This window comes from Cervus elaphus, chromosome 12 (assembly GCF_910594005.1).
Source record: "Cervus elaphus chromosome 12, mCerEla1.1, whole genome shotgun sequence".
Classification (NCBI taxonomy): domain Eukaryota; kingdom Metazoa; phylum Chordata; class Mammalia; order Artiodactyla; family Cervidae; genus Cervus; species Cervus elaphus.
This window is the reverse complement of record NC_057826.1, coordinates 86994139-87021762: the sequence shown is the minus strand read 5'-3', so window position 1 is coordinate 87021762 and position 27624 is coordinate 86994139. Positions and strand designations below refer to the sequence as shown.

Genomic DNA, 27624 nt, shown 5'->3' with positions numbered 1-27624 from the left:
TCCCAGCCCCGCCCTCCCCATCCACCCATAATCCAGCACGTACAGGATTAACCATGGCCCCACAACAGACCTCCAAGACTATTCCATTCTAACCTATTAGTACAAGTGCCATATCTGTCGTTAAGCATTCTCATGCTCACCCCCAGGGTTAGACAAGGTAGGGACGGTGCCTACAACAGGTGAGGGGACCTGACCCTCAGGCCTGTCTTGAGAGCTGGCTGATGCCTAGCCCGCGTGGGAGGAGAGGCTGGCCATCTCCCTCGGCCTGCTCCCACCCCACCCACTTGACAGGGAGTTGATCAAAGCCCTTCAAAGTCAAGTGTACTGAAGTGGCCATGGCGGGGAGGCGCCAAGTCACGATTTTCACTCTCAATGAAGCCACTCAGCTGTCCTTAATCAGAGAGTCAGCATTCGAGGAGATGCGGGACTGCAGGTCCATCACCACAAACCCCAGAATGGCCATTTTCTGAAACCTCCCTGCTCTGAAAGCAAGGAGCCAGGAGGGGAGGAGGAACTCTACAAACCCAAACCAGAAAGCTGCAGGAAAAATGTTGCTGCCTCCCCATGACCAAGAGGTCAGTCCACCCCAGAGTTGGTCTCCCGGGCTCTGGAACCACAGACTGAATCCCCACAGAGCCCCAGAGCAGGGTCCCCAGACTCTTCACACACACACTAGGCTCTGGAGTTCTAAGGGAATGGAGTGAGTAGAAATGAGGACCCTAACTGGGGCAGGCCACCCTTCACTCTGGGGTCTCAGGCCCTGCCCAGAGGCCACTCCTTTGGGTGTCCTTGGAGGGCCCCAGGAAAAACAAGCCTATGTGTCCTCCTTCTAATGAACAAGGCTGCACAAAACATGTTCCTTGCTAGGCCCTGGGCTGGGTGCTAGGGATACAGAGGGGTCCTGAGCCTTTGCTCTCAACAAGCTCGCCATTCAGGGAGAGGACAAAAAAGTTGACAATTTTAAGGGCAGTTGTGGGGGAAAGGGGCTGAGATCAGGACCTAGAGGGAAGAGGAAGAGGGAGGTATCCATGGGGCTTCCCAGGGGTCAGCAGCTCTGCACTCGGTCTCCAAAAGCCTCCAGAAAGAAACTGGGGACACGGGACCAGCGGTTCCAAGAAACAGGGGCAGCCTGTACACAGTCCCTGAGTGTGAGTACGTGGAGGATTCAGGTGCCAGGGTGGTGTGTAGAGGGTCAGCAGACCCAACAGGACCCTGGGGAAGTGAAATGCAGAATGACAAGGAGTCTGGGGTACAGCATTTGGAGAAAGCAGCAGCATTGTTGGAGGAGTGGGAGAGGTGGGGAACAGTCTTAAATCAGGGAAGGGAAGAGAAGGAAGTATTAAACCAGATGGGAGGGCGAGGCAGAATTGGAGCAGCTGGGTAGTAACTGATCACTCAGTATTTTCTGAGTCCCTACTATGTGCCTGGCACAAGGCGAAGAACCATGTAGGCCATTAGTTGTTGTTCCTTAGTCACGAAGTTGTGTATGGCTCTTTGCAACCTTATGGACTGTAGCCCACCAGCTTCCTCTGTCCACGGAATTTTCCAGACAAGGATACTGGAATGGATTGTCATTTCCCATTCCAGGGAATCCTCCCGATGAAGGGATTGAACGCACGTCTCCTGCATCTCCTGCATTGGCAGGCAAATTCTTTACCACTGAGACACCTGGGAAGCACTCATATTCTAGTTAAAGAGACAGAAAATAAAAAATATATTGATAGATCCTATGTCTCTATGTCAGGTAGTGACAATGCTAATTAAAGGAGAAAACTAATTAGAAAAGATACCTGCACCCCAATGCTCATGGTAACACTATTTACAATAGCCAAGACATGGAAGCAACCTACATGTCCATCTACAGAGAAATGGAAAAGATGTGGTATCTATGTAAATGAAATATTTTTCAGCTGTTTTAAAAAAAGTGAAATAACACCATTTGCAGCGACATGGCTGGACCTAGAAATGATCAGACTAAGTGTACTCAGACAGAAAAAGACAAATATCATGACATTGTTTATATGTGGAATCTGAAAAGAATGATACAAATGAATTTATACACAAAACAGAAACAGACCTAGAGACATAGAAAACACACTTATGGTTACCAAAGGGGAAAGGGGCAAGGAGAGACAAATTAGCAGTTTGGGATTAAGAGACATACACTACTATATATAAAATATACATACTGACTCTTTGCGACCCCACGGACTATAGAGTCCATGGAATTCTCCAGGCCAGAATACTGGAGTGGGTAGCCTTTCCCTTCTCTAGGGGATCTTCCCAACCCAGGGATCGACCCCAGGTCTTCCACATTGCAGGTGGATTCTTTACCAGCTGAGCCACAAGGGAAGTCCAAGAATACTGGAGTGGGTAGTCTATCCCTTCTCCAGGGGATCTTTCTGACCCAGGAATCGAACTGGGTTCTCCTGCACTGCAGGCAGATTCTTTACCAACTGAGCTATCAAGGAAGCCCATATATAAAATAGACAACCAATAAGGACCTCCTATATGTCCTAGGGAATTATACTCAGTATTTTGTAATGAACTATAAGGAAAGAATCTGAAAAGATAGAAACACGTATGTATGTATAACTGAATCACTTAACTGTACAGCTGAAACTAACACAACATTGTAAGTCAACTATATTTAAAAAAAAAAAAAAACAAAAACCACCAACAAACAAACAGGATAAGGGCCTACAGGAAGATGTCAGGGGAGGAACAGCTATCTCAGACATGGGGTCAGGAAGACTCTGATAACATGGCATGTGGGGAGACACTGAGCGAGATGGGGAGTGAGCCACATGGTGTCCAGGGGAAGAGCATGTGGGCAAAGGGAACAGCAAACAGGGCTTCCTGCGTGCTGAGGCAAGAACCCGAGGAGAAAGAGCAAGGAGGCCGCATGGGAGGAACAGGTCACGGAGTTAGTCGAGGCCAGGCCCCGCGGGGCTTAGCGCACGGTGTGAACCTCAGAGAAGCAGCAAACTCCCACCAAGGACCAGAAGGAAGTCAGAGGTGGTATTCTGTAGATGTTGAGGGAATTCAGAAGATGCAAAGTGGGAAACTTGAAGCAGTTTCCAGAGAGACGTGGGCAGTGAGGCTGGGGACAGGTTTGCTGTTTCACAGGCTTCATATGACCCGGGACACCAGAAAGGGGACTTAATAAATGCCCGACTACTCTGACACTAATAAAGGCTTTGCCTTGGAGGCTGCCCAGTCCGGACAGCAGAGGTTTAATTACAGCTGCAGCTGGTAATTAAGAAGCAGCACCTACATTCTTCCATGGCTGCATCAGCACAAAAGACCCTGCCGGCACTTGGTATAGGTGGGGGCGCGGGCGGGATGGGAGGCCTGGCGGGGAAGCTCAGGCCTAAGCCAGCAGAACACAGCCTGCCAGGCCCAGATCGCCTGTGTCTGCGGACCAAGGCCGGGGGCACCGCCATGGCTCAGCCGCCCCTGCACACACCTCCTAACTTGGCTTTATTCCCTTCCCACGGTTCTCCACACTGCTGCCCCTGGACACCACAGTAAGCCTGTCACTGGCTGCTTCAATGACCTCCCGAAATTGTCCAGTCTCCTCGCTGCAGAGCTGAGGCTCCAGACCCACCTCACCCTGGCCCCTGCTCCCACCACTTTTTTGTCTGTGCTCCTGCTGATCCTGTTTGCTCTTTCATCTCTGCTCTGGCTGTCCCCTCTCCAGAGAACGCTCTCTCTCACAAATATAATACAAATAGCAGCACCTAACATTTACTGAGCCCTTACTCCATGCCAGGCCCTGGCCTAAATGCTCTCCTTGTGGTAACTCATTCAATCCCCACGACAGCCCAAAGGGTAGGTACTTAATGCAGCTCTATCTTATTTTACAGATGAGAAAACCAAGACAGAGAGGGACAGAGAGGTGGAATCGTCTCAGCATGGCACAAAAGGCTTCAAAACTCATGCTCTTCGCCATCGCCCAACTCTTGTCTTCCTGCCAAGTTCCTGCTCATCTTTCAGGCTCAGCTCGAAACCGACCTCCTTCAAAGAATCTTTTTTGATCCCCCTGGCCTTGGATTCCCCAGACAAAATTGTTTGCTTATTCCTAAGAGGTGTCTCAGTATTTGGGGTAGAAATAGAATGAATTCTATTTCATTCATTCGTTCTGTTGGTCATTCATTCAATAACCATTCAGTACTAAGTGGCAGGTCCTGCATGTAACCCGTGTAGAAGACATGATTCTTCTGCTTGGGGAACTCACTTTTGAGTGGGAGAGATGGACAGGGCAGCAGCATCCCAACCAGTGGAGTGGAGTGACCAAGGGGACCCAGAAGCTGTGGGTAAAGAGCACATGGAACCAACTACCATGTGGCTTCCAAACCTCCCAAACTACCAGGGGCTGCCCTGGCGTCAGAAAACGAGGAATCCCAAACAGGTGCTAACAAGATGGGTGTCCAGAGAATCTGCTGGGCCTTGGGGTGCCTGGACCATGAATTAATTTACTCATTCAACAGTTATTTACTGAGGGCCTGAAAAGCACTCACAGGTGAACAATAGCAAGTCTTTGGCACTTGTTTCTCCCTCCACATGAGTTGTTTGGCAGCAGGGTTAGGCATCAGTATTGTATAAGTTGGGTCAGTGTGTATCAGCCGCTCTAGGCATCGTAATCAGTGCTCTAAGCCCACAGATGCAGGAGACGCTCATGGCCGCACTGGCTTTGGCCACTCATTGAGGGCCTGCTGAGGCAGCACGGTAGCCATTCTTTCCCCTCCACCAGCCTGGTGACACCCTCTGTGTCTTTGCTTGCTTGTTTAAAGTGTGATTATACTGTGCTGGAATTTTTTAAAAGTTAAATGCACACACACACACATATATAACCATTTTTTCCCACTAGACTCCATGCTTCTTACTCACCTCTCTATCCCCAGGACCCTGTAGTGCCCTCAAGGCACAGGTATTGAGTAAATGTTGATAGATAGATGGACAGATGGAAAGGTGAGTGCTGTTCTAGGCAGCAAAGCTCAGCACCAGGTGTTGGTGACCCCAGGGAGCAGCACCAGCACTGTTTCTGGTGATGACGGCCGGCAGGATTCCCTGGGGAGCCCCTCAGAGGATCAGCAGAGAATTATTTTACCTAGTATTTATGTGTTTCAGACAGAACCCACGGCTCTGTGTACACATGCGTGCACACACACACACGCAGCAATCCCCCACTCACTACCCTGATCCTGGCACCCATCAGACCCATTTAGCAAAATTGTAAGATCAAACCAGTTTACCCTCAGTCCCTTCCGTTCCCTATAAACCTCTCCACCTGCCCTCTTATCTCAACCCACTTTCCTCTCCTGGCCATAGGTCCCTCCTGCCAAGAGAAAACCCACTGCAGGAAGGAAAGTACAGGACTGGAAGCTGATCTCAAATCCCAGGCTGCGCTTCTCCATGTGGATGCATCCCGGGGCCTCACTCAGCTGTGGTTTCCTCTGCTGTCGAGGGCAGGCGGGCATTTGTTCAGTGTAGAAGTCACGTCCGACTCTTGCAACTCCATGGACTGTAGCCCATCAGGCTCCTCTGTACATGGATTTCTCAGGCAGTTAATACTGGAGTGGGTTGCCATTTCCTCCTCCAGGGGATCTTCCCAACCCAGGGATCAAACCTGCATCTCCTGCATTGGCAGGTGGGTTCTTTATCACTGAGCCACCAGAGAAGCCCCCCCCCCCCCCCGCCCGTAACAAAGGCAGGAGCAATAATACTCACCTCTCCAGCCTGTGAACACCAAGTGACACTCTGTATGGGAAATGCTGGGTAAACCACCAGAGGTTATACTATTGTTTTATTACATTGTTGAAAGTTAGCAATCTTAAATGTCACAGGGTCTGATTATAAAGCCCCTGATTCTGCCACTCACTATAAACCAGGGGCAGTTCTAGACACAAGATAAAAAGTGCTAAGGTAGGTACCCCCGCTACAAAAACGCCTCCCAAACATAATGAAAATATGTTTCAAATACATACCTGAACTCCAATAAGAGAAAGGTAAATCCCTAAGTGTGAGAAAAGGGTAGAGGGAATTTATGAGTTGCAGAAGGTCAGGTGCTGAAGCTAAGGGAATGTCAGCCCTGGCTAGCTCCTACCCCTAAGTCCTCAGCCCAGGCTGGGAGCATGGTGGTTAACACCCACACAGGCAGGCTGGGCCTTGGGAGCTGCCAGCTCCAAGGATGTGGTACTTGAAAATGCTGCCTAACCAGCCTAAGAAAGAAACAAGGGTTCTGGATGAGGAGAAATGTCTCCCTGTAATAAACAAAAAACAGGAGTGGGGACTGGGGAGTGACTGCTTACAGGGTAAGCAGAGTACAGGGTCTCTTCAGGAGTGACGAAACAGTTTTAGAACTAGATAGAAGTGATGGTTACACAACACGGTGAAAGCACTAAATGCCATTAAATTGAATACTTCAAAACAGTTTATGATGTTATGTGAATTTCACAATTGTTTTTTAAGAGGGGAAAAGACTCTAATCCTTCTCCCCACAGTGTGGAATCTCAAACCAAATTATCAGAGCAAAGACTGGTCTTGAGTCAGTGAAAATCATTAGTGTGCCTAATAAGTAAATGCAAAACTAGTGTGCTACAACCCAGGACATGGGGAAGGGAAAAAAGGTAAAAAGGTTCATAGGATAAAAAAAAAAAAGAAATAATTACAACCTATATGAGGAAACAACCCATGATCAGGGAGAATCAGCTATCTCCACAAACAGGAGACCTGATATTCTAAGAACTTGATCTAATAGGACTAATAGCTCAAGATAGAACTATTTGAAGAGACTACAAAAGGAGTATGTTTAAAATAATTAAAGCAATAAAAGGAGGATTAGAATTTATAATGAAAAAATAGGACACTACAGGAAGGAAACAGGCAGATCTTAAAAAAACAAAACAAAAAAGGTACTAGAAATTAAATATCTCATCATTGGAGTTAAGACCTCAAAAGACAGGTTAATTAGCAGAATGAAAGAATTTGACAAATGGATAGGAGGAAAATGTCCAAGATAGAGCCTGGAGAGATAAAGAGATGAAAAATTAGAGCTTAGGAGAGACAAAGGCTGCAGTGAGACAGTCCAACGCTTTGGAGCTCCAAAAGGAGAGAACCGGAAGGAGGAAGGAAAGGAGATATTTGGAGAGATATGCCTGGGAACTTTCCAGAACTGATAACGACATGACTCTTTAGCTTGAGGAAGATGTATATACCTCTGAGCAGCCAACAGTATTAATAAAAGTAACTCCACACCCAGACACAATCTAGGGAAACCGCAGAGCGCTGCAATGACCCAGTCCAGAGCGGAACAGAAAAACATCCTCAGACTACTGAAGGAAAATGACTGAGAACCTGGAATTCCATCTGCAGCTAAACCACCAACCAAGAGTGATGGCAAAAGTAATGGCATCTTCAGACAAGTTAAAACATCAGAGTCAATCACTTCGTAGACCCTTCTGGAAAGAAACCACACAAAAAAACCCTTTAATAATGAAGCTGAACCAAGAAGGAAGAAGTGAGAGGCAAGAAGAGATGGCAGCAAAGCAACCAGTCAACAGAAGTTAAATTTCAACGTAAATGACAGCTGACTGTACGAAACAACGGCAGTAGTAAATCTGAGGTACCTAAATCTCAAAATGGTACAAGGAGGGACTTCCCTGGTGGTGCAGTGGTTAAGAATCCATCTTCCAAAGTAACAGGACTCAGGTTCAATCCTTGGTCAGGGAAACTAAGATTTGCACATGCCACAGGCAACCAAGCCCTCCCGACGCAGCTACTGAGCCAGTGTGCCCTGGAGCCTGTGCCCTGCAACGAAGGATCCCGCGTGCTGCAAATAAGACCCAATGCAGCCAAAAACAAGCAAGTATTTAAAACTTAAAAAAAAAAAAAAACGCTTTAAAAAATGGCGTGAGTTTACTGGAGTAAGTCTTATGCGCCCCTCAGGTTCCCTCCTGGCAGCCAACCTCCTGGATCTTCTGCTGTGGCCCCCTCCCCCTCCATCACCCACACACAGACTGACCCCTTTGGGCCTGGGTGGTCCCTCTTTTGGGGACAGTTCAACCAGGTTACCCAAGTATGCTGAGCACCTCTCAGTGAGCTCAGCCCATCAGCCACATACCTGGAACTTCTGGCTGATCCCTCCACTTCTGGATCTGGATGAAATCCACACAGCAAGGGGGAGGCTTTGGCATTCCCAGTGGCCACTGAAAGGGCTTCACTATACAGTCTAGAAGTTTGTGGGGGGGGGGTTACTTCCCCCTGGGGGAGACTCTGACCAAGGGGAGATAAGAGACATGGGGGTTGTGTAGAGAAACTCCCTCCTCGCTGGCTACTCTGAGACGTGCTCTTCTCCCATCAGGAGAAGCCCTAAATATCAAGGGGACACACCTGTTGAGAACCCTCTAGGCTCTTTGCAATTTACCAAAAGTTGAGGTCAGCACAGCAACCATGCCTTAGCATAACTAACATCAGTGGTTTTCAAAGAGTGATCCCATTATAGCAGCATGAGCATCACCTGGGAACTTGTTAGAACTGCAGATTCCCCAGCCCCACTCCAAGTTTTCTGAATCTGAGCCTCTGAGGCTGGGACCCAGGGGTATGCATGGTAACAACCCTTCCAGGTGATTCTGAGATTAGGATATCAAGTGATCGGTAAAGCACTGTGATTACCATGGCATCTATGCGGCACCTGTGATAAGGAGTTTTCTACTCACTAAACACCTCTGGCCCTCTGACTTCAAGGTCTGCCTGAGCGCTCTTTGTTGTTTAGACACTAAGTCCTGTCCAACTCTTTGCAACCCTATGGACTGCAGCCTGCCAGGCTCCTCTGTCGATGGGATTCTCGAGGCAAGAACACTGGAATGGATTGCCAATTTTCTTCTCCAGGGGATCTTCCCAACCCAGGGCTTGAACCTGCGTCTCCTACATTGGCAGGCGGATTCGTTATTTCTGAGCCACTGGGGAAGCCCATGCCAAAGCCCTCTACTCTCTGTCAAATCAACCAGCAACATCGCAGAAGGTGATTGCTCCATCAACCCAGGTCCTGGGGTGATATTTTCAAGGAGCAGGCCCCAGCTGGCCCTCAATGGACATGTAATGTGAACAAGACATAGAACTTCATTGTTTTAAGCCACTGGGATTTGGGTGCTGTTTGTTACTGCAGCATAACCCAGCTCATCAAGTCTGATACGGGCCAATATTTTCAAAGAACAGAGCTTCCTAAAATGCCCACTGCCCTATCTTGCAAGAAAGGAGAAAGAAGGAAATGTGCTCATACTCAATGATCTTCAGGAAATATTTGATACCTGGACAACCAAGAGTGGCCAGGACTCAGCTGTCTCTGTAGATAATGGGAGGGGATGGGTAGCTCTGGTGCAGGTGGTTCTAGAAGGACTGCCAAGAGCTCTGGGATGAGGATGGCAGTTCTGGGCCAGAGGAAATGGTACAAAAAGGAGAAAAATAGGCCAACCTGCATCTGTACCAAGCGTTATGCTTTCTAGGACACTCATTTATTGTTTCACCTTTCCTCCATCCATGCACAGGCATGATCCATCCTATGCCACAATGGGTGCAGAGAGGCAGACGGACTTGCCCAAGATTGCACAGCAAGTTGGTGGCAGGATCAGCTAAGGCTGTCACTCCCAAGTAAGTGTTCTCCTAGTACCTGCCAAGAAACAGGCTCCAGGAAGATGGTTTTGGAGGGAGGTCAATATCCCCCTGCCCCTTCCCAGAGCACAGGTGATGTTCTTGTACAGGGTCCCAAAGACTCGGGCATCGGATGGGTTCCCTCCAGGCTCTGGTGAACTTGGAGGTTTTCAGGTTTACAAGCTTCTCATCTAGCACCCAGCATCCTGGCCCATCCTTCACCCTCTCACTACTATTTCTTCCTCTCACAAGTTCCCAGACTTGGGGCCTCCACTCTTTGTGGAAAGGTGACAAAGCCCAGAGGGGACTGGCTGGTTCCCTCTCCCTTTTCTCCCATCACAATAAGCAGGAACAGAGTCCTGGGAGTGGCTAACACCCACCTGTCATGGGCTGAATCGTGTCCTGCTAAAATCCATCTGTTGAAGTCCTGACTCCTGGCAACACAGAATGGGACCTTATTTGGATCTCACAGAGGTAGTCCAGTTAAAATGAGGTCATCAGGCTGGGCCCTAATCCAGTATGACTAGTGTCCTTTAGTGGGGAAATTTAGAGACGTGCACAAGAAGAAAGTCATGTGAAGAACAGAATTATGGCGCCACAAGCCCAGGAACTTCCAGGAGCCAGGAGAGAGGCCTGGAACAGATCTTCGTTCACAGATGGTCCCTCAGAATGGACACCCTGATGCCCTGATTTTGGACTTCTAACCTCCAAAATGAGCTTCCCAGGTGGCAAAGTGGTGACGAATCTGCCTGCCAATGCAGGGGATGCAAGAGACACAGATTCGATCCCTGGGTCCGGAAGGTCCCCTGGAGGAGGGCATGGAAACCCACTCCCGTGTTTTTGCCTGGGAAATCTCATGGACGGAGGAGCCTGGGGGGCTACGGTCTGTGTGGTCACAAAGAGTCAGACATGACTGGGAACCTGAGCACACACACAGCCTGCACAAACTCCAGAGTGGAGAGACAATACACTTGCTGATTAAGCCACCCAGACTGTGGTGCTCTGCAACTCTCGGCCCTGTGACCTACTCCTCATTCCTTGTTTCCCGTCCATCCTAAAACCACCTCCATGGACATCCCTCTCCACACTCCATCCCCCCAGTGTCGGTCAGCACATAAATTACAAGTGCCCTAGCACCGAACTGGCCCCCAGGAAGATATGGGGATGAACTTGAAGTAGGTAGAGTTGGCAGCATCAAAGGATCTAGATCGAGTCTGTAGACCCAGGTTCAAGTCCTAGCCCTGCCCCGGTTGTGATTTGTGAACCCAGGAGAAGTCCCTTCCTCACTCTGGACCTTACTGTCCCATCTATATTGTGATAAGATTGACTTCCATGATCTTAGGGTTTCCTTCCAGCTGTGAAATTCTGCCATTTTCAGTCTAGATAATATTTCTTTGCAATCATTTTTGTACTCTTCCCTAGAAACTTACTGTTATAACCTCACCTCAGGGTCCACTTGCTTCATGAACCTCTTCCCTCACTCCCATGACCCTCCACAATTTTTTAAATAATATCTTCTTTTATTTATATTTATATATTTGATTATGCTGGGTCTTAGTTGCAGCACACAGGATCTTTGATTTTTGTTGTGGTGTGCGGAATCTTTAGTTCAGGCATGCGAACTCTTAATTGTGGCCTGTGGAATCTGGTTCCCTGACCAGGGATTGAACCCATGCCCCCTGCATTGGGAGCACAGTGTCTTAACCACTGGACCACCAAGGAAATTGCCCCTACTCTCTCTCCCTCTCTCTCACTAGTCCAAACCCATTTCCCTTGAACAGGCCCCATTAGTTAACATATTTGCAAGGCAGGATAACGTAGGCATTTAATAAATCCTGGGTTGAAACAGCCTGTGATGCCTTCTTCTTCTGCAGCTGATTTCTCATTAATGCTCAACAAGTGGGTGTGGCTAAAAAGACAGCCTCTCCTCTTAACTCCTTTATACACCCTGTTTTCCAGAGATGCCTGTCAAAGCACGGACAACGCTCTGTGGCACATGTTCATGAACCAGACCGCCTCCTCCCACCAGGCTGCAGGCTCCCCAAGGCGACAACCATCACTCCTTGGTGTCTACATTCCCCAGCATTTGCATAATAGGAAGCAACAAACATAAGTGGAGTGGATAAACACAAGCATATGGCAGAAACTCTTCACTGTGGTCCAGAGGACCCCATAAAGGTTTCAAGGGATCCATGAACGCACGGAAATTGTGTACAAAGGGCTGTGTGTGCACGTAGGTTTATCTACGTGGTATGCATTTGCCCAGCGAGAGGATCAGTGGACTTCTGAGAAATTAAAGGTCAAGACTGAAAAAAATGTGAAGACCGAAAACCAGGAAGTAGGGAGGTGACACGTATTAGCCCCTACCCTGTGCTGTACCTGGAGGTGAATGTACCACTATTCCCATTTTGCAGGAGTGGACACTGAGGTTCTGAGAGGGGCCATCTTGAGTCCTGGAGAGAAGCAGCATGTTGAGTGGCTCAGAGAAGACTCGACCCAGGCAGCCCAGAGTCAAATCCTATCATTTGCTAGCTGTGTGATCTTAGTCACATTTCTTAATGGCTCTGTGACTCAGTTTCTCCATCTGTAAAATGGGAGAACTAAGGGTAGCTACCCCAGAGGTTGTTGTGAGGAGCTGATGCCTTAATGTATGCAAAGAGATCGGAATGGTTCCTGACATGGGGTGTGTAGGCTGAAGACAGTGATGAGAAGGACAAAGAGGAAGATGCTGGGAGGGGCAGAGCTGAGATGCAAACCCAGGCTCTGTGACTCTTGCCCCTCGGAACCATCACCCAGCGTGCGCAATACCCCATCTCACTGCTGAAACTCTGTGGTGCCCTCCTAGGAAAAGCCTCCAGCCCTGAAAGTGGCTTTTCGAGCTTGGCTTCCTGGACGTGACAGGCCTGTGGCACGGACGCAGCAGGCAGTCTCCGGCTGTTACATAAGGAGAAGGTGGGAGGCTCTAAGCTGCCCTTCCTGGTCAGCAAGCCTGAGCCTGTGCAGTCAGGACACTCTGCTTCTCCCCATCTTCATCTTCCAAGAGCTGTACTGACATCCACTAATGGAACTTAGAAAGGTGATGTGCTCATCCATTCCTGGAGCCCTTGCTGATGACCAAAATTCCTTTATAATTTCGTTGTGCCCTGAGCGCCAACGGGCCACTCACATCCATCCTGCTTGGGCTTAATGAGTCCCGTGTCCGCCCCACACCTGATTCTCACTCTGCTTGAGCAGCCAGCAGCAGCAGTAAAGCCTTGGTCCTGATCTCACTTCTACACCTGGGTCCCCTCAGTGGCCCTCTTGCAAGGGAAGTGTCGACCTAGGCCTTGTTCCAGGCCAGTCCTCTGGCCTGCTCCTGGCGAGCAACCTTTTGGGGTTTGCTTTGGGTGAGTATCTTTGTACTTTTCTTGCGAAACCATCATTATTGAACCCATTTGTGAGAGCATTTTTCATTCTTTCCTATAATGCAATTAGGATCGAGTTTCTTCAGCATTAGGGGAGATGTAACATCAGTAGGGGAAAATTGTCATTTCATTCCCAACATCAATACGCCCACTTTGCCCAAATTCTCTGTCTGGTGCTAACTTGGTTTACCCTCTCAAAAGGCAAGGAGAATACTAAAAAGGAAACTCACTCTCCAAATTAAGAGGCAGAAGCTTTGGGGCTGGATTCTTCTCTCAGCCATTAAACAGGGGGCTCCTAGCTTTTCTGACACTCTTCTTCAGTGGAGGGAACCCCTAATGCCTAGTAGAAAGCTCCATACTGGCCCTCTCCATTGTTTAGGGGTGAGTAGGAAAGAGTCCCCTAGAGCCTGACAACAGGGCCCTACAATCATTCTTCCAGAGAGGTTGAGTGACTTGCCCAAAGCCACATGCGTGTAAGGCTGAGACCAAACCCAGAACCCAGATCTGCAGGCTCCTGGGTGTCCCCTACTGCAAGACAATGCCCTCTACCCACAGGCCTGCAGCTGCCAGAAACCTAGCCCTCATGTCTCTGGGGACACCGAGGCTTTGGTTTTCTATAGACAAAGAGGGGAAGAGTTGACAGGTATCTTTCATGAACCTACCTTTTCTTCAGTGTTTCCCAGTCCTTTCTGGAAATCCTCCCAATTACTGGAACCAGCCTCTTTCTGTCTTATTCTTGCCGTGCTCCTTCTAGGTACTACCATCTTGTCATCCAAGGATCTCACCTTCCCTGTTTCCTCTCCTCCATCCATCCATCCATCCAACCACGCATCTCTCTACTTCTCCATCCACTTATCCACTCAGCTCTTCCTTCCTCCCTGCTCTGTGCCAGGCCTCAGCACTTCTTCCCCATTGCTCCTCAGGGCACCCACTCCAGAAAAGTTCACTACTCTCCTGACCCCATCAAAGCCTAGAACTGACGTGCTCACATCCACCCTCTTAGGAGGCTGATCTGATAGACAAATTTGTGCTAAGGTGTTTGCACCTGACCCATTATCGCCCCAGAGCGGGCAGCAGGCAAGGACTTCTGGAGCCCTCAGGTCACTGCCCAGGGCCCGGATGACAGCCCCACCCCACCCCCTTGGTCCCCCTGCCCGCCCCTCCCACCCCACCCCCACGTACGTATGCAGAAGTCTCCATTCTCATAATAGCCAGGACAGCACTGGGATCTCCGCCGGTACATCGTCCGCAGCCCACGCCGATACGCCGTCTTATAACTGATCCTAAGGCACGGGAGAGAAAGCCACTTGAAAGTATTGAAAATCAATCACTCCTGTTAGAATGATATTTGTGTTAAGCTATATCAAGGATGCCATTCAATAATGACTTTAAAATGCATGGCAGCTTCGAATATGAAGGAACACAATAAAGAAAAATCGATGGTGAGATCCGGGCCATCATGAGACAGATGTATTACTGACTCGGCAGTGTTTGCTACACCTGCTGATTTTTCCCCAGTCCCTTCAGAGTGATATTTAGAAGGGCTGTAGAAGATACTTTGGGGGTTACATTTTAGATGATAACTGGAGGCTTCTCCTGAAAACCTCTAGACTCAGGGCTGGAGCAGCCCATGGGGTGACCTGGACAGGAGTTGGGCCCTGAGAGTGTCTATGCCAACTGCCACCACCCCAACCATGACTGCTCATGGCTCCCTGGGGATTGGTCCACCCAACTGGAGAACCGAAGCCAAGTCATCCAAAGGACCCCCCGAGTCTGACTGGGTCCCAGAGAGCAGATCAATCTCCCTCACACCAAAAATAACACCGCCTGGGGAAGAGCTTTGCATGCCATCTTGGGAAGGCTCAGAACCAACACCAGCTCTGCAGAAGAAGCAGCTAAGATCCAGAGAGCAGAAGCTCAGAGGCCTGGATTCCAGTTCTGATGCTGGCATGGGTGTTGAGACTTCGCCCTGTGCTAGACACACTTGTAGGCAAAATCTCATTCCAGTCTCTCTCTGAGACAGTAGCATTATTATGCCCCGTTTTATGTGTTTATTTTTCTTTCTTAGAGTTTTTCTTCTTAATCTGTTTTATGAAAATCCCCCTTTGTTTTATGGATGAGAAAAGTGGGAAGTTAAGGACTTGCTGAAGGTCACACAGCTAAAAGTTTCAGAGCCAGGATTCAAACCGAAGTCACTCTCATTTCAGAGCCCCTGGGTTTAACCCAGTGGGAACTGAGCCCTGAGCCAGTCCCTGCTGGGTGGCTTGCTAGGCTTATGGGATTGCCCTTGTGAAGCAGTAAGACAAGGGAAGGGATGGTGTGAGGACTGAGCCCAAAGGTGAAAGTGTTAGTCACTCAGTCGTGTCCCCATGGACTGTAGCCTGTCAGGCTCCTCTGTCCACGGGATTCTCCAGGAAGAATACTAGCGTGGGTAGCCATTTCCTTCTCCAGGAGATCTTCCTGACCCAGGGATCGAACCCAGATCTCCTGCATTACAGGCAAATTCTTAACCAACTGAGCCGCCAGGGAGTCCTTAAAGAGGGAGTCAAAATTGGGTAGACAGGCAAAGCCCCTTCCTCACACACAAGGTCAAAATGGAGGAGATTTGAAGTGGTTATTAAAGACCAGAGAAAGGAAATAACTCCCCAAGGTCAAAGTTAGACTCAACCCAAGTCCTTGGGACTTGAAGCTAGAGCTCTTTTACTTCTCCACCAGCACCCCAGGAGAGCCAGCCCTGGGGACCCCTGCTCAGGGGGCAGAGCAGAAGGACCCCATCACTGGAGATGCCCATATTCCGCTTTAACATGGAGGGTCAGGCTAACTTGGGCAGGGAATCTGACAGTATGGGCTGGGCCAGCCCTCCCAGTCCTTACAGTGCTCACTTTATGACAAATGACAGTGTGGGACTCCAGGGAAATCTGTGATATTTGGGAATGTCGTAAACTAAGGTCATTCTACTTTGTCAAAAGCCCATAATGGAAGGTAAGCCAGCCTCCAAGCAAAGCTACTTCCCCAGCACAGGAAGGCAGCTCCTGGCAGTCTCAGGAGTCGTACAAGCCTCCCAGATAAAGAATGACTCAGGGTTGACTCAGAGGTCATGCAGTCCATGTCTCCCAGCAAACAGGGTTATCCCCAAGCCCTTCCAGTGGAGAGGCAGTCTCAGCATCATTAAAGCCTCCTAGGAGAGAGGTCCCCCACTGCTTCTTGCTTGCCCATCTTTGCTGATTCCCGGTGCTGGGGTGGCTAACAGGAGACAGAGGGGCCAGAGGCCAGGCTGCTATCAGATGGATGCTGTGTTCAAACAAGACATCCCACACTGAAGGAGACTGATAGCGTAGCTGTCAGCATGCATGCTCCAGGGCCTCAGCAAAGCGGCAAAGCAACTCAATAATTTAGCAAAATAATTCATGTTCCAGAAATGCAGCCTATTTTAATAAGGAGCCGCTCACTCACCCTTCCCCAGTGGTGATGGACGGCAGCTCCAGCCTCCAAGTACCCAACAAAACCGCTCCTCAGAGCAAACCTGGCTCTGGCACAGGGCTTGACAGAGTCAGAGAGGGAGCAGGACTTCTCTTTCTGCCTCTGCCTTTGACCAGGGCGACAGGCAGCTACCTTGGCAAATTAGGGGAGGTGAAGGGGATGCAGGAATGGCTGAGTAGTTCCTATCAGACCCACCCTCCTGCAAACAACTATGCAATCTGAGGGGGGGTGGGGAGAACAACCTACCTAAAAATCACTAGAGAGAGAACAAAGGCAGATTTTGGAGGGAAGTAGACACTTGGAAGAAGGGAATGACATGGGACAAGATGAGCCCAGGGGCAGGTCCCAGTCAACAATATTCCAGGTGGCTAAAACTCAGATAGAGGACACACTGCCTTACTGGCTTGAAGAATCATAGGACAAGCTGAGGGTGAGCCAAGTAACTAGAAAGTGGCAAAGAAAACCCTAGAAAGGAGAGAACCACAAAGAGAAAGTCCCATATTCTTTGTAAAAAATTCTGCCCAAAATTCTGGTCCTGAATTGCATGTGTGGAGGGCAGGTTACAAATGGTCCAGAAAAACCTGAAAATATTGAACTTTCAGAGTTTGGAAATTGAGTTTAGCCAAATTAATTAGCTGCTAAAACAAACAACCAGAAACAACAATATAAGAGAACATAAGAGAATTCAGTCTCTTTTGTTCATAATGCCCAGAATGCAATTCAAAATTACTAGACACATAAAGAAACTAGAAAATTGTACCTTTATAAAAGAAAAGGCAATCAATGAAGACCAACTCTCAGATGACCCAGATGTTAAAATTAGCAGACAAGGATTTTAAAGCAGCTATTATATCTATGTTCAATGTTTCACAATATTTCACAGCAAGTTACTAGCAAAACCCCCAAAGAAAATGAGGACTTTGGCTTTTCAGCACAGAGCGAGTTTCACTATCCATGTTTCTTCCCAACATGATTCCTACATAACATCAAAGAGCAACCAGGCCCACAAGGAGGAAGCAAAAGAAATTGGGAGGCAACACAGATGGCCAACAACTAGGAAACAGGCCTACCAGGCATCCTTTTTCTCACTGACCCTTCATCTGCTGAATTATCACTCCCTTAAGTAACAAAGCTACCTTGCCTGTAATTAACCCCTCAGTTTTCTCCACTTTCCCCTGCTCTTTTCAAAGTATTTTTACATCCCTGACCTCACTGGACCCTACAGGTATGCAGGGCAAGTGTTCAAGTGTTTGTCACTCAGTCTTGTCCAATTCTTTGCAACCCCATGGCACTAGGGAGAGAATGGAGGAAGGAAGAGAGAACGTGTTTTGTTGGATGACCCTGGGCAAGCCATTCTATTTTGGGATTCCTTGTGTACTCATCAAATATGTAATGACCTGCCAGGCTCCTCTGTCCATGGAATTCTCCAGGCAAGAATACTGGAGTGGGTAGCCAATTCCTTCTCCAGGGGATCTTCCTGACTCAGGGATTGAACCCAGGTCTCCTGCATTGCAGGTAGATTCTTTACCATCCGAGTCACCGGGGAAGCCATGCAGCGCAAGGGTCATTACATATTTGTTGAGTCCACAGGGAATCCCAAAAGAGAATGACTTGCCCAGGGTCATCCATCAAAGCACGTTCTCTCTTCCTTCCTCTTTTCCCTCCCCAGTGCCATCAGGGAACGGCATCATTTCCAGGAGGGCTGCAGACAAGGCAGCAGGATCCCCATGTGCAGTCATTCAGATGGAGCTCTGCCCACGGGCAGCGTGGCTAAGGCGCCAAGAGGTCCTGGACTCAAGCCTGCACTCTGTTCTCCAGCCAGGTCCCCTGGGTGGGACTACATCTGCTCCGACAGGAGCCCTCTGAGGTTAGCTTTCCCCCAGAAGCAGACCCTGAGACAAGGATTCAAAAGCACGCAGTTTATCTAGGAGGTGATCCCAGGAAGCACTGGGAGGGGTATGGAAAAATGAAACAGGGAAGTCAAGGCCGCCATTCAGGGTGTGCTTTTGAGCAGCTCACTGCTGTGGGCGCCTGGGGTTCCATCCCCCTGAGGACCACGAATCTTTGCAGAACAGGCCTCAAAGTTGGCCCCTCTGCCCTAAGGGTAAGGAAGCTGAGATATTCTTCCACTAACTCCCCATCTGCCATTGGGTGAGGGATGCCCCCCAAGGATAATCATTCTTGAGCACTTTCCACCTGCCCTGCAAAGAAGCCCTCAGCAGCACCTCTTGGGTGAATACCAGGGGGGTACCAAGGGGATGCAGGGGGTGCACTGACTCCATCTGCTAGGAGGGCTTTTCACCAACTTGTAGGAAGGTGAGCCTGAGGGTTGCCTCTCCCTCCCTCACCCACCCTCTACCTACTGAGAGAGGTACTCACCTGTGTCTGGTACACTTGAACCAGTTGAGGATGTCTGTGCAACGCGTGTAGTAGATCTGATCAAAGGGGTGTGCGTATGATTCTTGGACGGTCACGGCATAGCTGAGAACCAGACAGGAGATGGAAGCTGTGGTCAGTTCTTGGGAGGTGGAGCTGATATTCAGGATGGGGTCTCCCTTCCCGGGGGAGCCAGGCCTTGGGCAAGTATCCAGGGCTCCAACCTCCCCTGCCTGACTCCATTCTCCTCCTGCCCTGGGTACTCTCAGGTTTCAAACCTTCCCGACCCCAGGTAAGATGCAGGACACACCCCTCACTGTCTTTTGAAGCTTATCTTTTCAGCTCATCTTCTGAAGTTCTAATTCATTTGTTCATTTAACAGAAAATGAATAAAGAAAAGTTTGCATTTATTCTACTTGGTTCTGGAAGGCCCAAAGCCAGCAATTTTTAAAATACTTTATGCTTGTTCAGATCTTTATGGTTTTCAAAATGCATGTATGGAAGCTGATCTTTGCTGCAACGTTATGAAATACGTGGTCACATTTTATAGATGAAGAAATAAAGGCTCAGAGGTAGCTTGCCCAGGTCACACAGCTGGTACCAGTAACTGTTCATATTTGAATGTCCAATGTTAAGTGTTTTAAGCCCTCTTAATCTTCATCTTATAAGGTAGGTAGTGGGGTTGTCAGCCTCATCTTACAAATGACAAAACAGCATCAGAGTGGTTAAGTGATTTCCTCAAGGTCACCTAGGTACCCTCTGCTCTATTATGTCTCTAGTATAGCTGGGGATGCATCGAGGCCATGCCCCCAGACCTCCTGATCAAAGTGGCATCTTGTTACCTGCCTATTAGCTGTAAACTGGACCAGTGGGTAGAAGCCACTGGGAAGCAGCTCTCAGCTTTACCAAAATAAGCCTTTCTACCTGCCCACACTGGCAGGAAAGCTATGAGAAAGCAGTCACGCCGGGGTGGAAAGTGAGGATCACACTTTCTGCGCAGGAGGAGAGAGGACCTCAGCTGAGAGTTCAGGAATTAATTTTGTGTCAGTTGGTATTATTCAGCGCCTTCCCCCAGAAGGCTCACTGACTTGGGCCAGATGGCCAGGTCCAAGCTATAAAAGCCCGTCTGCTGTGCCTGGGGAAACTGTTGGTTTACTTGAGGGAGGAGGGCTGGGGCAGGCCAGCCCCCTGGAGTGGATCCCCAGCAGGCTCGCTGCCACCAGAAATGTCAAAGGTCTCTAGCTCAGGAAGAGGAAGCCAGGAGCTGCCAGCGATGCACACGGACTTGGGGTGGTGGGAAATTCTCTCTCTGCCGCACGGAGGATGTTAGGAGGCGCCTGCCGAGCCGCTACACCAGCACCTTAGAGATGCGTATCAGAGGCACATGTCTATGCAGAAATGACCCGGACCCGTTTACCTCCATGCTTGGAGAAACGGAGCTCGTCACCTGCCCCTGACATCCCAAAGCCCCTTCCAGCCTTGAAAGTCTATGACCCTGGGCTCCTGCATCTCTATTGAGTCTTAGGGGCAGGAGAACAAATGGATAAGGCTGCAGGGGCTCTGGGTCAAGTTTGAACTCTGTCACTTGTTAGCAATATATCCTTAGATATGATCCTTAAGCGTCCGTAGATATGATACTGGTATAAGCCTCCATTTCCATGCCTGTAAACTGAGGATAAATATTACCAGGGACTTCATACAGTTACTGCGAGGATTATGGGAGGCGAGGACAGCATCTCTCAGCGTGGTGGAAGGTAAAGCAAGATGACACAGGTAAAATGCTCAACAAAAGGTATTACACAGCTTAATGGGCATACCATCAGTGCCTAATAGATGCTGGCCATTATCATCATCATACCACTGGCAGGGACTCACCTCCTTGCCGGGCGCTGAGGGAAAGTTCCTCCCTGACCACAGTAAGGAATGGGGAGCAAGACCCCCACACTGACCAGACTCCCCACCTAGGGGATCAGGTGTCCCTCCCAGCACAGATAAGAACAGTGGGTGCTCAGAGAAAGGGCATCAGCTCAACAGAGGCGGTGGGGAGAGTGTCACGGGGGACAGACCCGGCTCTGCCGGGGGGCCCTACACCGAGAAAGTCAGACAACCAGACCTTGAGCCAACTCCAAGTTTCTGGGTGAAGTGTGTGCCCCTGGTTTCTTGGCTGGGTGGTTTAACATGCTCATTTGCCAACATGCTAATGAGGGGCCAGATTAATCTTGTAGAGCTGGGCTTTACTAGCCAGAGGAGGTCTTTCTGCTGGGTTTTACGGTGGAGGGGCATAATTAAGGAGGAGCCTGCCAGAAGCACTAATCCAACTGCGAAACTCTCCCTAAGTGGTCTCTGGGGAACGGGGTGTTTCTGGAATGACACAGACTAGACTCATCCGTGCATAGCTGTCAGTGGAGCTCGACTGGAAGAACCACAAAGAAAGGGGTGCCTGGTGACACGGGCCTCACTGCAGTCTCCCGCCTTGGGGCTGGAGAACCCCTTGACCGCCTTTCAGCTGCTGGAGTCTCTCCTTGTTCACCCATCAAAGCAGTAACTCAGCTGATCGCCCAGCCTGTAATGCCTGCTCAGTGCAGGTTTGGATCAGAATACTTTCACATTCCAAAGGAGTTCAGGTTGGGCAGATTTAGAAAATCAGAGAGTTTGGTTTAAATTTGAACTGACCCACTGGTACACATGGCGCTCAGAGAAGAGGGAGGTCAGGGTGGGCTCTGCCATCAGGGAAGGCTTCCTGGAGGAGAGGTCGGAGGCACTGGGAAGACAGAGGGGAGCAGACGGGAAGGAGGCCTCCCAGAAGCTAGGGTATAGCACAGACATCAGCAGGAAGCAATGGTACCCCAGCTGGGGAAGGTGGATGAGATGGGGCTGCTGAGACTGAAGTCTGCAAACCAAAGACTAATGTGGAAGTCACTGCTTTCTCCTTCACCCACTGGGAAAAAAAAAAGGTTTGCATTCCCTGGAATCCCCTCAGAGTCACGTGGAAAGCTTATAAAACTGTATCTGCATAGGCTCTGCCCCAGACCTAGGGGATCAGAGTCTGGGCAGAGAGGACCCACGAGACTCTGCTTTTCATCTGCTCTTCAGGGGGCCTGATGTGCAGTAGGATCTATGTTAACTGTCTGTGCAGAGGTGAGTCATCAATAAGAAAAGACATAATTGAACTTCACGGTCCTCAAAGCCCTTTCAGGAAACTGGTACCCTGATCACCCAACAAGCCTGTAAGGCAGGGGTAATTCTGCCTCCTATTTCAGAGAGACAGAGGTAGGCTGGGAGTGGTTCAGAGACATCCAAAAGTCACAGGGCTAACAGATGGAAAACTCCAGATGAGCGTGAACCAAGATCTCATCACTGACTGCATCACTGTTCTTCCCACTTCCCCAAAAAGGGGCAGCCCCCTTCCACTCCAGCCTTTCCACTCCAGTCTCAACTTTGTGGGGACCCTCACAGAGCACCTGGTCACTGGAGGCAACAGCATCCCTCTGCCCCCTCAGCCAGTCTCTCCAGGTCCTCCGGGGAGGGACACTCCCTGCCGTGGGGCTGGGACATTCACCCTCACGGGCATGGAGCATGATCCCCTCCCCCACTCACCAGCACTCCTCTACCACCCGCTTCCCCCCCTCGGGTCCCCATCTTAATTTTATTCATTTGATTTATTAACATCTAAGTGGCAGAGTCATCCTGGTCAGCATGGCCAATCAATTCCAGGGTTTAATTCGGTTTTTCCTGATTGGGTCTCTGGTCACTGTCTTTCTGCTCACCAAAATCAATACTTTCACCTTGTGCTTCAAAGTCAGGTCCTCTACAGGGCCCTGGCCTGTTCCCCCTGGACCCAGGGCCGCAGCCAGAACGCAGCTGCCCGTCCCCGGTCAGCCCACCAGATGGGAAGCTGCAGGGCCCACTCACCCACCCTCCCGGGGCAGGCTGCTGGCCGCCCCACTCGTCGGAGCTGCTGCACTGCTGCCGGTCCTGGGAGACCAGGAAGGCACCGCAGCCTCGGAGAACAAAACCTCTGGACCACAGCCCCTTCTCCTCATCTTTATAGGGGTGGTCACTGAACCCCTCTGGAACTCTTTTTCCTCATCTGTAAAGTGGCTGGAAGTGCAAATTCAGGAAAGAAAGTGTCAACGACCAGACTGCCTCATTTACCTTGCCTGTCACTCAGCGCCCCCACCCTCATCCCCACCCCCGTGGTCTCAAACAGACTCTATATGGGCTTGGCCTGCCTTTCAGGATCTGTGCTGTGTCCCCAGCTGGACTGCAGGCCCTTGGGGGATGGCTTCCCAACAGTGCCAAGACCAGGGTGAAGCCCCCATGGAGTGTTTGGCCGTCCAAGATCCACATCTTACCTCTCCCAGTGGCTGCACACGTTGGGGTCCTCGGGGTTCAGGGAGAGGACGATTTGCAGGAGGGAGCAGACAATGAGTCCTGCCACCGAGAGCATCATCCTGGGCCCTGTGAGGAAGAACAAAGAGAGTAGTGTCATTAATCACATCATCGTCCCAGGCATCTGTTTGGCACCGAGACGCCTTACATGAAGTGGTGGAAGAGGTTCGCTAAGCTGCAAAGTTCTGCATCATCATCATGTAATGAGCATCTGATGTTTCACACTTGCAGCCTTTGACTAACACAGCAACACTTCCCAGTTCTGAGTAACCGGGCAGTGGGAAGCCTGAGTCAGGGAAACGTTAAATTTCAGGCCAGAGCTTCTCAAAGTTTTTTGGTTCATGGACTGCTTTCAGGATCTAATGAAAGTTACAGAACTTCTCCCCTGAAATATGCCCCTATGCACACCATTTGGCTGTGATTTCAGGGTTCCCAGAGGCCCCTAAGCCCATCCTTGCACCAAGAACCTCTGGTCTGCTGCCTTAAAAGCAGCAGCCTTCCCTGTCCCTTCTCCCTCAACTTTTTTTTTTTTTTTGGCCGCCCTGTGCAGCATGCAAGATCCTAGTTCCCTGACCAGGGATGGAACCCATATCCCCTGCAATGGGAGCGGGAAGTCCTAGCCACTGGACCACCAGGAAAGTCCCTCATCTTTGCTACACTTTGCCCATTCACTTCCTCTGTTGACTCCTTCCTTCGGTGAAGACAGAGAAGAAAGATATCTGGTGTGGCCCTGGGGACAGCTAAGCTGAGAAAATCCTTCTTAGCAGGTCTGGTCAAACAAGTTGCCCAGAAGGCTGGCCCTTGCTTCTCTTGCTCCCATGGGCTATCACCTACTGGCACTCAGGGTGATATGTCTCTGCACGTCATACCCATGGGCAGATGAAGGGCTTGGACAGCCTGGTAAGGGGCTTTGAGGAAGCAGCTTGTAGAGTTGATCCCAGTCCCTGAAGTGACAGCCTGAGACAGGTGTTAAGTGGGCCTACACAGATGCCAACGCCCTGGGGTCCCTGGAGCTGAGGATTCCCCAACAGAGGGCTCCTCATAGAGGCAGAGAACCATTAAGTTGGGAGTGGCAGAAATGACCTCCGAGACTCCCTCCTGTCCAGGACTCCGTGGTTCCACAGCCTTAGAGAACTGGCCGAGGGTTCCCACCCTAGAGGGGTGCAGGGGGCCCCAGAGCTACCTCCAGGGGACCTGCAATCCATATGTGCTCCAACGTCAGCTACAGACTGAAAGAACATGTGACTCGGAGAGACAGCGCTATATTTCATGTGTTCATAGATGTGACTGTGATTTGCTTAAAAGCTTTACTGAATTCAGAGGAGCTTTTATTCTCAATCAGCCACACTAAAAAAAGAAAAGGCAGCTTCTAACAAATGGGGGTAGGGATGGTATAGAAAATATTTTGACACTGAAAAGGGTTCCCCAGGCTTGAAATGCTTGAGGATTTCTAGTCCGCTGGCCCAGAGTTTACCGACGAGGAGGCGCTCAGCCTTCTTGGGGGCAGTGAAGAGTGGCATGGATGCTGCACACGCCCCCAGGCTGTACTCAGAGGGAAGCCAAATGGAGCTCCTGCCTTCGTGAAAGGTTAAACTCTCTCCTCCCCGGCCCCAATACTTTCCTTGTTAAACTCTTTCTTAGCAGCTCCTTCAAAGATAAACAAATTGTCACAAATTCTATGTAACCACGGGGGTCCAATTGATGATTAATGAGGCTTTTCTCTCTGTTTGAGATCTAGCAATAATCTGGGTAAATGGATTCTGAAAATCGGCTAAGAAAGAGAAAAGTGATTTTGCATAATTCTCAGGGTCCAGGAGTCACTGGCCGCAGCCCCTCCTCAATCCCCCACCAGCTCACCCTGCCAACTCCATCAGCGCCTGGACAGACGGCTCGGGGCCCCACAGTGCTAGGGCTGCCGGGTTTCAACCCATTCTCCTCCCAGAGAAGGTGAGACCTTCACCTTTGGGAAGAGAAGGAACCGCCCAAGACAGGCATTGAGTTTAGGGGATGGGCATCCTCTTCCAGGTGCAGGTTGGGCTGATCAGGCACCAGATACAGAAACAAAAGACCCAGACAGGCATACAGAGTCTGACCGCCAATGGCAGAGAATGCCTGGCCTTGATTCTCTCCATGGCCTTGTTTCCTTACTCGGTTGTGGGTTTTTTAAATTTTTATTTATTTGGCTATGCTAGGTCTTAGCTGCAGCACGAGGGATCTTTGATCTTTGTTGTGGGCATGTGGGATCTAGTTCCCTGACTGGACCCCCTGTATTGGAAGGTCAGAGTCTTAGCCCCTGGACCACCAGAGAAGTCCCTGTCTCATTACTTTGGCTGATCCCGTGTGTTAGTCGCTCAGCGTGTCTGACTTCTTGGAACCCATTGGACTGTAGCCCTCCAGGCTCCTGTGTCCATGGAATTCTCCAAGCAAGAATCTTGGAGTGAGTAGCCATTCCCTTCTCCAAGGGATCTTCCCAACCCAGGGACTGAACCTGGGTTTCCCGCACTGCAGGCAGATTCTTTACCATCTAAGCCAGGCCCATCCTGTAATCTAGAGTGTTTTCCTGAGAGGACTTTCACCCACCCCAGCCTGCCCTACCCCCACCCCCAGCTGCATCTTCAAATTTATGAAGTTTAGAATATCAAAGGGTGAGGCCACCCGGACTAGCGGAGATTGTGCTCTGGCTGCTTTTGATCCATGCTGGCAGGAGAGGGGTGGCAAATGGAGGTAACTTGGATCGTGGCTATAATTGAGGAGATCTGTTTAAATCTTTGTGAAAACCTTTCCCTCTGAGTCAAATCTGGACGGGACAGTTTGGCTGATTCCCACTGAGATAGCTGGACACCAGGGCACAGAGGGGGTGACAGGTGTCGGGAGAGGCACACAGAGGCGGAAGTGGAAGCCACAGGACTTAGTGGCCAGCCAGGGGCATTCACACTGGGGGTCGGAGGCCTCAGCCCTCAGCTATCCGAGTGCATCAAAGGCCACAGAGTGGAGGGTGCTCCCCAGGACTCACACCCAAGCCTCCAACAGCCCATCACCAGTACTCCAAAGTTCCCCATCTGAGGCCAAGTCTGCCTCTGTGGTGGTGTGGTTGGGGGGAAAGATGCCAGCCTGCGGGTACAAGAGTTGACTCCTCTAGGACCCCCTCAGCCCTCAGGCTTTCTCTTTGAACATGGCCAGTCTGAAAGATGCCATCTTGCCACCCTTCACTCCTCCCCACTGTGACACTGGTCTCACTTTTGGTTTTTTTCTCACCCCTGAGTCTTGCTCACACTGCTCCCCTGCCCTCAACGCCCTTCCTCCTCAGTTCTGCACATCCAAACACCATCCACGCCCAGGCAGCCTCCCCTCTGCACAGCTTGGCACCTACAGCAGGCCAGGCACGCTGCACTCATCTAGCTCACAGCCTGGCCACGCGGTCCCGCGCTCATCACCTCCCATCTCGCCCTGACATCTTTGCCAGCGTGCTGACTTCATCTTCCTGACGTGTCCATAAATGCTTTCAAACGCAGGTCAAGTCCTAGGCTGTTGCCAGTCGGTTCCTTTTGGGAACTGATTTGAGAAAATGTGTTCCTACTTGTCTCAGCCACTTACTTCACTGAGGTGGAGTGAAGAGCAGCCACAAAGGAGCCGTCCCCACGTGGGGGCAACTCATCGCCATTAACTTTAATGGGGCTTCCCCAGGCTCTCTCTCTGAGGACAGATCCCAAAGACATATGCTTATGAGACAACTGAGGGAAAATCAATCCTGCCTTGGTGGTTATTAGGCTGACTCCATTCGGAGTGACAGAGGTTAACACAGTGGGAACTATCTGATTCGGGGCATTAATAATTAAATAAGAATGTGCCCCTGGTTTCCCTTCAGAGGAAGAGAACATGTAAACAGTTCAGCCGGTTCCCTCCCCTCTGGTCCATGCTCCCCCCACAGTAAGCCACAGAGGAAGGAAGTGAAGGTCCAGAGGGGGAGAAATTTCTTTCCACCACTGCTTTACACCTGCTCAACTGGAGGTGAGGCTCACACCTGCCCATAGGTATAGCTACTCTGCACATCTGGCAAACTCCTGGAGCACTACTTGCCCCGCACTGGGCTGTGCTTCCAGGATGCAAAGAAATAACCCAGGTCAACTACAGTCCATTTTCAGAGACTAAAGCAGCAAGCAGTTAAGTCCCCTGGAGGCTTACGGAAAACTTGGTGGAGCAGACGGGACTAAAGACGGACCACGGACAGAGGAGTCTGGCGAGCTACACACAGTCCATGGGATTGCAGAGAGTCAGACGTGGCTGAGTGACAGAATGCAGAAAGGGAGGGCAGACAAAGGGC

At 50.0% G+C, this 27624-nt stretch overlaps 1 protein-coding gene across 17 annotated transcripts in view; it reads right to left on the bottom strand.

The window, feature by feature from the left end:
- MEGF11 (multiple EGF like domains 11) overlaps window positions 1-27624 on the bottom strand; it is a 377432-nt gene that overhangs the window by 224206 nt on the left and 125602 nt on the right. For all 17 annotated transcript variants that reach the window (XR_006343947.1, XR_006343948.1, XR_006343949.1 and 14 more), the window contains exons 2-4: window positions 23267-23372; window positions 18915-19016; window positions 14238-14338 (exon numbers count right to left, since the gene is read on the bottom strand). Coding sequence is in view for 14 of the 17 variants with exons in the window: in XM_043919854.1 (XP_043775789.1) it covers window positions 14238-14338; window positions 18915-19016; window positions 23267-23364 (301 nt within the window). In the remaining 3 variants the exon portion in view is untranslated. The remainder of the gene's footprint in view (window positions 1-14237; window positions 14339-18914; window positions 19017-23266; window positions 23373-27624) is intronic.